This window comes from Sardina pilchardus, chromosome 2 (assembly GCF_963854185.1).
Source record: "Sardina pilchardus chromosome 2, fSarPil1.1, whole genome shotgun sequence".
Taxonomy (NCBI): domain Eukaryota; kingdom Metazoa; phylum Chordata; class Actinopteri; order Clupeiformes; family Clupeidae; genus Sardina; species Sardina pilchardus.
In genome coordinates, this window is record NC_084995.1 from 32,674,981 (window position 1) to 32,684,980 (window position 10,000).

The 10,000-nt window shown below is 52.2% G+C and overlaps 1 protein-coding gene across 1 annotated transcript in view; it reads right to left on the minus strand.

The window, feature by feature from the left end:
• Positions 1 to 10,000, minus strand: part of ptch2 (patched 2) — a 33,223-nt gene that overhangs the window by 647 nt on the left and 22,576 nt on the right. The window contains exons 15-22 of the mRNA XM_062527537.1: positions 9,881 to 10,000; positions 9,572 to 9,752; positions 9,171 to 9,451; positions 7,387 to 7,524; positions 7,038 to 7,180; positions 1,919 to 2,312; positions 1,280 to 1,796; positions 1 to 1,135 (exon numbers count right to left, since the gene is read on the minus strand). The exon at positions 1 to 1,135 is cut by the window's left edge and continues 647 nt beyond it; the exon at positions 9,881 to 10,000 is cut by the window's right edge and continues 23 nt beyond it. Of these exons, the coding sequence (XP_062383521.1) occupies positions 1,101 to 1,135; positions 1,280 to 1,796; positions 1,919 to 2,312; positions 7,038 to 7,180; positions 7,387 to 7,524; positions 9,171 to 9,451; positions 9,572 to 9,752; positions 9,881 to 10,000 (1,809 nt within the window). The 3' untranslated portion in view covers positions 1 to 1,100. The remainder of the gene's footprint in view (positions 1,136 to 1,279; positions 1,797 to 1,918; positions 2,313 to 7,037; positions 7,181 to 7,386; positions 7,525 to 9,170; positions 9,452 to 9,571; positions 9,753 to 9,880) is intronic.

Sequence of the window (10,000 nt, forward strand, 5' to 3'; positions counted from 1 at the left end):
CAGCCAAGCCCACATGAACATTTGAAAACGGAAACTGTTCAGGTAACAGACAAAGGAAATGTGCATGTGTGCATCATCGACTAAGAACCAAGACAAGAGGTGACTCAGCTACTGTTAACTGAGTCCCTTTCAATCTTTTTTTACCGTCTACACATAACTTGTGAACAACAACAACAATTACAAAAACCAATAACAGAACAAATAAAAAAAATGCCCTTAAATGATAAGGGGCCACAAGCCACCACAGAGTGAAGGTATGGTTTCTTAGATGGCTGATGAGGGGATCATATGGCACACCCAGATCCTGATACAGAACATGGACATTTGAATGCACAGTTAATCAGAGAAGAGCATCATGAAGGCACAATGGTTGCTATTTTTTTTTTTTTACATTTGCAGATGCAAGTCTGGAAAAAAACAACATTGAAACAAAAACGAAGAAATCCCACATGATAACTTGCTATTCAAAATACGGAAGAGAATGAGAGCGAGAACAGAGTCCTGGAGTTTCTACTTGTTTGCATTTGTGCAGTGCAATCAAAGACAAGGCATCATCTTTGAATAAAAAAGAAAAGCCTGCTATTGGCTGCAGTGTAAGATCTTGTTTTGTTTTTTGTTTTCAATTTACAATTTGGGGGAAGAGGGTACTGCATATTTTCAAGGCAAACCATTTCAAATTTGAAGTGTAGCAGCAAAATAAGAACAGAAACACTGACCTTTAATTTTCAATAACCTAATATTTACCATTTCACTCTTACATTTATACATATAGCACGTTTGTATCTATACACTGGGGGAGACAACCCCCCCAAATCCTCTTATACATCTGACTTTTATACAAGAGAATACACACGTTATACAGTACTCTTTTAAATAAGTTTTTCCCTCTTTTTAGTATTAAAATATATATTTATAAATTTATTTATATATATTTTTAAAAACAAGACCTTTTTAATATCTTTTCTTAAAATAAATCCTCTCGTCTGTTTGTGAGGTCTATGTACAGTTCAAAGTGGAGAGGCAGGAGGTGGGGACTTCCCAAAGACAGCCAGAGACAGATTCCAGACAAAAACATTAGGGGTGGGGGGGTTGGGTAGCGTCTAGCAATCTTTGGCTGCTTGGATCCAAGGACCACCTGTAACACAAAATGATGAAAAGACAATGCCATAAGATTGGGCGCTGGGTCTGTTTCGGGTGAATCTGTGAGTAACTTTCATTCATGAAACGTCACTGATTTTGTTTTGTTTTTTTTGTTCTCCTCGGAAAGAAGCTCAATTACCTAGAGCCTGGTTAGCTTCATTCTGGTTCTTTTCTACAGATTCCAGGTCTTGGAGTTCCAAAGACTCTGTCTTGAAAGATTGTGTGGCTTTCCCAAATGACTGCGAAGTCCTTTTAGTCTCCTCAAAAGAGTCCAGTTCACTGTCTTCAAAGCCCTCGTGCATGTAACCCTGGTACGACCCCGGCAAACTGGGGTGCACTGCCACCGTCACGGAGGCTGTGGCGGTAACCATGGTCACGGCATTGCCAGGCCGCTGCAGTAGTCCGGTGCCGTGGCCCGGAACGTTAGTCCTGTTTTGATGCGGCCCGCGGCACTGCTGGGACCCGGGGCCCGAGTGATTAGTCCTCCCAGGGCAGTGGCCCGTGCCGCTGGGCAAATGCTGCCTCCTGGCTCCCTGGTACTCCTGCTTGCCGTCCCATCGGCTGATCTGCGAGCTGACCGAGTTGACCGCGTTCTGGGCCGACTCGCTCATCTGACCTTTCAGCTTGGCCGGCGTCTCGTTGTAAGGCTTCACCACCTAAAGAAGACGGACACCAACAACACGCGTTAAGTTTGGGAACTATCCGTAAGACTGATGCACGGAATTGATTCATGACAATTGAAACTTCTATTTTGACTGCATGAACAAAAGGTGCTTACGGTGAGTTTGGGGAAGCTGGGGTTCTTGCTGGCCTCGAGCAAGATTCGCGAGGCGGGCGCCCCAGCCGGCGTGGTGATGTACGCGCTCCGGTCGCAGTACTTGTACTCCTCCTCGCCGATCCCCGACGTGGTGGTCGTCTCCGAGTAGTACTCCGAGTCGGAGGACTCGGAGAAGGCCTGCTGGCGCGCGCCCCTGGGGTTGTGTCCGGCGTAGTAGCTGTGGTGACTCATGGGCGGCGGGAGCGGCTCTGGGGACGGCGTGGCCAGGCGGCTGGCGTTGTCGGCCGGGGTGACCTCAGCCGGCGGGCCCATGAGGGAGAGCAGCACGGGCAGCAGCACCAGGCCGTTCAGGATGCCCAGCAGCGTCAAGATGGCCAACACGGCGAAGAAGTATCTGGACGAGGAACACAGAGAGGAGGGGAGAGAAACAAGGTTGTGGTTAATGGGAGCCATCATTAATGAGGAGTGATGGCTAAAGCAAACACAGGCACACTCAGACAGGGAGTGGAATGTGGAGTAGATGTAAACGCGGCCATCGGGATTCCAGCCCCCCCCCCCCCCCCCCCTGCTCTCTCTTTCAGTCTCCCTTTCTTCTTTTTGTTCACGTTCCCTCGGACTACTACGTCCTCTCTCCTGGCGACCTGACAACACCAGAGAGAAATTCCTAGACTCCATCTTGGAACTGACTGCACTCTTTCTCTCTCTCTCTTTCTCTTTCTCTCTCTCCCTCTCTCTCTCTCACTCTCTGCGTCTCTCGCTTTCCCTCCCTCTGGGAGCCCTCATCTATCACCACGGCTCTGCCACTTCCTGAAGAAATGTGTTTACATTAGCAGGCACATCCTACGCGTCAGAAACTACTCTGGCCCTCCCCTGTCTTTCCCTCGCTCTTTCTCCCTCTCCCCCTTGCTCTCTCTCTCTCTCTCTCTCTCTCTCTCTCTCTCTCTCTCTCCCTCCCTCTCTCCTTCCTACCCCTCCCAGTGGCCCCAGGGTTGCTGTCGCTGCTGCTGCTAATGTAATTTTGTCCTCAACAACTTAATATCCCATCTCAATCAGATCCCATTTCAGCATGGCCAGGGCACACCACTTCTGTGTTTACACTGAGCAGGCCAGGAAGGGCTTTTTTTCCCTCCTTTTTGTTTTTCTTTTGTTTTGTTTTTTTTCTTTCATCTGCAGGCATCGGTTCTGTAACACCCATAGTTTTATAGCACAGGAACTATGCAAGGCATGTAAGGCACCCACTCTTGAGTAGGTCCTGCTCTACAGGCAAAGTGGCCGCTGCCTATAGTTACACGGTCACTTTGTACGCCTGTCCTTCACGGCATAAGATCAGCCTTGACAGGAGTAGCTCTGTCTGACAGAAGGGTCTGACATGGCTAACACAGAGGCCTGGTCTCTATGTGTGTGTATGTGTGTGTGTGTGTGTGTGTGTGTGTGTGTGTGTGTGCATAATGAAAGGGGCCTGAAAATGAGCTTCTTAGCGGGGCAGAAAAACCAGCAGGAAACACCACCCTCCTCCGCCAAAGCCAAGAACATGGAGGTCTGGCTGGCGGGCTGGCTGGCTGGCTGGCTGGCTGGCACCAGGGAGATGGCGCATCTGGCGACGTGGTGGGCTGGGAGCGGCCCCTGGAAACATGTGCGCTTGGATGTCAGAGGGCGAGCGGGCGAGCGAGTAGGCATGGGAGCGTGGAGCGGGGACAGAGGTAGGGCGGAGTTGCCGGCTGGATAGCGTGCCCGCGGAGGAGCTCTGAAGATGGAACCGAGACGTGAGATGCTACTACCAACAGCCGCACTGCTTTGAGGCGCTGGGTGGAGAGCGAGCGAGCGAGAGAGAGAGAGAGAGAGAGAGAGAGAGTGTAAGTGTGTGAGCTCGTCTTTCTGGCTCCATGGTTTCTGTGTGGGGAGCTGGTGTGGGGGGGACTTATGTGTGTGTGTGTGTGTGTGTGGGTGTGGGGGGGCTTGCGTGTCTTGTTAGCTAGGAGGTTTGGGGTAATGGGCAACAGAGCCGCGAGGGCTGTCTGTGTCTCTGCGTCTCAGTTCGGAGCACTGAGGGAGGGCTCAGCCTCACCACAAGAAAGAGAGTGCATCAGAAAATTAGAGAGTACTAAAGTTAAACGCTAACACACACACACACACTCACACACACACACAGACACAGACACAGACACATCCATGCACGCGAGAGAGAGAGAGAAAGAGACAGCTCAGCTCTTTTAAAACACAGAGAAAAGGAATGAAGTATGGGCAAAAACAACTAGGAGGATAAAGGGATAATGAAATCCACCAGCACCCCACCCACGTCCCACTCCCCTCAAAACTAACCCACTTAAAGGAGCTTGCACCTCAGATGATTTATAAGGCTTTTTTTTTTTAACGGCTATATTTCAAGTCTGTCTACTCGCAGCTGCACAGAAAAGACTGCTGTCCGCTGACCTGTCTCCGTGCATTTGGGGCCATGTGTTTACTTTGGCCGTCGGGGCCACTGTCAGGCAAAATGAATCGTAAAACACTGTTAAAAAGATTACAGGTCTGCGAGTAATAGTCCCCACCGAACGTCCATTTTGGACTCTATTTCGGTGTGCTTCTATCACGTTTCCCCGTGGGCCCCGGTGGTTTTACTGTGTCACACGGTGCAATCAGTTTAACTAGACTGTAATTACCCAGTGTGGACATTCTGCCCATCTCGGGCTGCAGCCTTGGGCCTCTCCTAACCTCCGTAGGTGGCCTGGGCCTCGCCTGAGCCAGGGAGGACGAGTTCCGGATTGGAGGAAGGAGTCAAGCTAAACTATAGAACTGGTCAAATTTGGAGCCCTAAGCCTGCTCTCACTAAGCCCCTTTCTCCTGCCCTACAGTCCCCTCCACCCCTCCTCCCCCTTTCCCTTCCTCCCTCGCTCCCTCCCTCTCTCCCTCCATCCCTCGTTCTCTCACTCTCTCATGACTGCCTCATTAACAAAGCCAAAGCAGACTGCTCGAGTGTGCACTATTTTCTTTTCCAGTTTGCTTTGAAAATCACACAAGAACTGTGTATCTTTGCAAAAAAAGAAAAGAAAAGAAAAGAATGAAAGAAAAAGAAAGAGAGAGAGAGAGAGAGACAGAGAGAGAAAAGCCTCAAGCTTAGCCTGTGTGCCCCTTTGGCCAAAAAGGACCTAATGTAAAAACACTGTCTTTGTTATTTACACAGTTTGCGTTGGATGTTTAAAGCACGGAGGCCGTAAAACCGGAGAGAAAACGCAGATGAAGGCCGAGACCATCTCTGGTCGCCCTGCTTTCCACCTCTGGTTGGCTACAAGCAAACACTCTATCTACCCATCCTCTGCACGTGAAAAAAAGATGGAGGAAAAAGTCACTTGTTTATTTTACTAAGTCAACATTCAGAAAGTGGAGTGTGATTTATTTAAGGGGGGTTAAAAAAAAAAAAAGAAAAAAAAAAAGAAAGAAAGAGAGAGAGGGAGGGAGAGAGAAAAAGAGGGGGAAAAAAAAAAAGCGAAACCATCCATGGGCCCCGGTTGGGTTAGACCTCCAGAGTAGACCTAGTGTTAGGAATTCTGTTGTTTATATAAACTGTAATCTTTTCCATTCGGAGTCGGGGGTTGGAAGGGGAGGCTCCTCCTGAGTGGGGCTGCCGCTCTCGCTCCGCTGTTTATGCAGCGCTCCACCGCCAGGAGATGTTTACAGCAATGTATTTATGCTTCTCTCCAGCTAGAGGGCCATGTTCCCTCGGCCCCCCCCGACCCCCCCGACAACCCCCACCTCCCCTCCCGCACTCGCCCCCCTTCATCTAAACAAGACCTCCCAGTGTGAATGCCCTTGTGCTCGCCCGCTACCTCCACCAAATGTTTCTTCCCCCAACCCGGCCTGCCATGGCACTAGCCTAAAAGCACTTAAAAAGCACAAACACAAACACACAAAGCTACACACACACACAGGCACAAACACACACTCACACAAACACACACACACAAATACACACACTCCTGTGTGTCCTTCTTCCCTCTCTCTCTCTCTCTCTCTCTCTCTCTCTCTCTCTCTCTCTCTCTCTCTTTCTTTGTTCCTTTTCAGTGGGAAAAGTATCCTTTCACCATCTGACTTGATTCAAACACTTGGAGAATGTTTGAACGGCCACAATGCCAAGAAGCCACCCTGAGCGTATTTATACTTTCTGACGTGCTGCTCCGCTCCGCTCAGCTCAGCTCAGCTCAACTCTGCGCGGCACGGCTCTTCTCCGCTCCGCTCCGCTCTCTAAGTAAGCGATTTTTATGTCACGGGCCTGTTTGAGGCGGCTCGCTCAAGGTTGTGGTCGGGTTCCAGCGGAGGCCCAGATTCAGCTGAAAAACTCTGCTATTGGCCTCTCAGTGAGGGGAACCGTTGAGCTCTGCAGTGCGAGGAAGCCAAAGTTCTTGTTTGGGAGGGTGTGTGTGTGTGTGAGGGGGGGGGGGGGGGGGGGGGGTTTGTTAGTGATTTCTGGTTGGAGAGCGAGTGACCAGTTCAACCCCAAATCTGGGCAGGGCCTAAATGCCTTTATGTGGTTTAGAGCTGAGGAAAAAAGGCTGTCAACTGGATAATTGGACAGTTGACAAATTCCTCCAGAGACAGATTGTGTGTGTGTGTGTGTGTGTGAGAGAGAGTGTGTGACACAGGGTTTGTGTGTGTGTGTATGTGTGTGTGTGTGTGTGTGTGTGTGTCACCCATGAGTCACCACCCAGTGGGTAGAGTATTTACATGTTTATGAGCAGCTGCTGCACACCCTTGATGTTTTCTCCATTTGTTGTGCGCCGAGGGTGTGCAGTGTGTGGGGTGGGAACGAGCACACACAGTCAGCGGCAGAGTGACAACGCCAGGTGAGGAGAGGTGGGAGGCAAACATTCCCACCTGGACCCCCATCTACTGCTACCCCCTCTGAACACACACATAAACACACACACACACACACACACACACACACACACACCTTCAAGCTGGCTGACAACTGTCTTAATAGCTCAGCTCAGCACCCTGCCCCCTTCCCACACACACACACACACACACACACACACACACACACACACACATACACACACACACAGAAAGCACAAACAGGGGGAACTGGAGCCAGAAATGGCAGAGTCGGCCTCGGACGCCTCACCTCATGATGAAGTCGAACTCGGAGCCGGCCAGCATGAGCACCCCCAGCAGAGTGGAGATGGCGCCGTCCATCACCGGGGCGAACATGTGCTCCAGGGCCACGGCCGAGCGGGTGTTCCTGTCTCCGATGGCCGTAAGGAACCCCTGCGCAAAAAAAAAAAAACACACACACAGAGACGCTCAGTCTGACGCCCCGTGTCCCAAAAAATAACACACCACACAGAGCGCATCGCCATCGTGACGAGACAGCTGGGCCAACGTCTCTCCGCGTGGGCATACGAGGAGCACCAAGAATGCGGGGCATGTGAAGGGGGTTCGAGGGGGGGGGGGGGGGGGCGTCGGGTTCTCACCAGGGCGATGTGGACGGTGAACTCCACGCCGATGCCGACGGAGGCGATGAGGATGACCACGGGAATGGCGCTGAGCTTGATGCCAATCAGGCCCATGATGCCGAAGAGCTCCACCGTCATCATGGCCAAGATAAACACCTGCGAGAGAGGGAAGCAGAGGTGTGGGTTAACCCCGGCTCTTGCGCAACATCTCATCCAAATCACAAAGACAGGCTCGGAAGAACAACACAGGGACTTTTGTTTTTTTTTTGGTCTCTCTCGGTCCACTTAGGAGTAATGGCTTATGACCGGCCCTCTAATGATAACAGTGTAGGCTCTGCAGGCCTGCCACTATTTTCCACACACATGTGGTTTGTAGCCCCAGAAATCCTGCATCTCCACCCCCCACGTCATCTGCCTTACTGTATCAGGTTACACTCCGGACCACCACCCAGCCCCCCGGACCCCCCTCCCTCTCCCGTCTCTGCTTTCAGCGGTGGGGAAGTGACTGACACTGTGGGACAAAAGAGAGCAGGAGGACTTGGCTGCTGCCCCCCCCCACCCACGCCCCCCGCCCCCTCCGCCCCCAACCACCACCACCACCCTTCTACTCCATCAGCCCCTCTGACGTTACGTCACCGCCGACGTGCTTCTCCTAAAAATCATTTCCTCCATTTTTCTCATCTGTCGTTCGTTTTTTTTTTCCCCCATCACGAGCAAACAGGAGACTAACCCGGAAAAAAAAAACTCTTAGCCTTTTAGGCTTTTTTTCAAGCCTTTGATGTTGGCAGGGGTCCCAATTTGGTCACGCTTAAGTTGGAGATGGTAAAACCTGTTTTTATTGCGGCCACATATAGGCAGTGAAACTGTAGAGGACAAGAGCAGAGAGACAGGCCAGAGACAGTGGGACTGCACATGTGTGTGTCCGTGTCCATGTGTGTGTGTGTGTGTGTGTGTGTGTGTGTGTGTGTGTGTGTGTGTGTGTGTGTGTGTGTGTGTGTGTCCGTGTGTGTGTGTGGGTGGGTGTCCGTGTGTGTGTGTGTGGATATGTGTGTTCTGGAGAGAGGGTGAGAGAGGGTGTTTGAAAAGCAGGGCCACTCAAAGCTCAATGCACACACTGCCCTAGATTGATTCTTTAGCGTCTGACGTGTCGCGGCTGAGGCTTGCCGTGCTGCCAGCAGAAAGTAACGGTCACCAGCGTCCCCTTCTCTTGTCCTCAGACCCTCCCCATGTGGGCACATGGTACCCACCAGCCTGTGTGAAATGTTTCCCAGCCGCTGAACTGACAAGGAGTCCTCCCTACCAGCCCCTCTCTCCCCCCCCCACCATCACCCTCCACCGCCCCCCCCCAGGCTGATGGATGGGTTTAGCAGGCCAAGGTCGCGACTAGGCAGATCCGTCCTGTCCCCAAATTATTTGGACAAAGGCATTTTGAGGTAAAAGCCTTCAGGAGAGCTTTGCCGCTCTTTTGCATTTCCTATTTGGGAAAAAAAACCCTCGCAGTCCCCATTAGAATGACAAAGGGGGTGGAGGGTTCTGTGTGTGTGTGTGTGTGTGAGAGAGAGAGGGAGAGGGAGAGAGAGAGAGAAAGCAGCACCCTCTGGCCAACCCACTGAGGTCCTCCCCAGTGAAGGGCCCTCCAAGGCAGGCTTATTGAGCTGTGCTGCAGGGATAAAGGGAAGAGTGGAGAGAGAGAGAGAGAGAGAGAGAGAGAGAGGGAGGCAGGGAGGGAGGGAGGGAGGGAGAGAGGGAGGGAAGGGAAAGAAAAAAAACTACAGAACAAGCTGAATGGAGGAGTGACTTACAATGACGCCGGCGGTCCAGGGGTTGAGCAGGAGGAGGGCACAGACCAGGAAGGTGCAGGCCAGCACCACGCTGACGGCCAGCAGGAACCAGTGGCGCAGGCCGATGTACTGCTCCCAGAACAGGAAGGGGTAGCCGTTGGGGTAGTTCTGGATGCCCTTGCGGCTGAACTCCTCGCAGATGGCGCGCACGCTCTCGATGGCCTCCACGAAGTCCGACGCCTGTCGCAGGCCGTTCAGGTAGAAGGGGAACTGGGCAAACTCCAGCGGCTCAGCGGCGGGGACTAGAACGGAACCGAACGAAATAGAACATGAGTTCAACCGCAAAACAACCTAACCGCTCTTGTACTGAGTACTCCGTGTTCCGGGTGTGAAGCAGAAGGGGTCAGGAAGAGGGCACTTACTGCGCAGGTTCTCGCCGGTGGTGTCGTACTTGTCGTGGATCCACTCGCGCGGGTGCGGGTAGAAGTTAGCCTGGGAGGCGGCGTAGCCCAGCGGGTCGTTGCTGACCCACACCGTGAGGTAGATATAGAAGACCTCCGCCGGGATCAGGCCGTCGTCGTCCACCAACCGCCTGGACGTCAGCTGAGAGGAGGGCGAAAATGACAAAGAGTTAGGACGCTAAGCTAAGCTAAGCTAAGCTAACTCCAGACATGAGAACACAATGCCGCGAGGCCCGGCTGAAGGGGAGAGGATGTGGGCGGAGGCCCCACCTGGCTGTAGTTGAAAGGGTCCTTCTTGGAGCCCGTCTGGATGAGGAGCTTGTACGCCAGCGCGCCGTCCTCGGTTCCGTTGCGGTAGCTGTCGTGAGTGATTCTGCCAGCCTCCCAGTC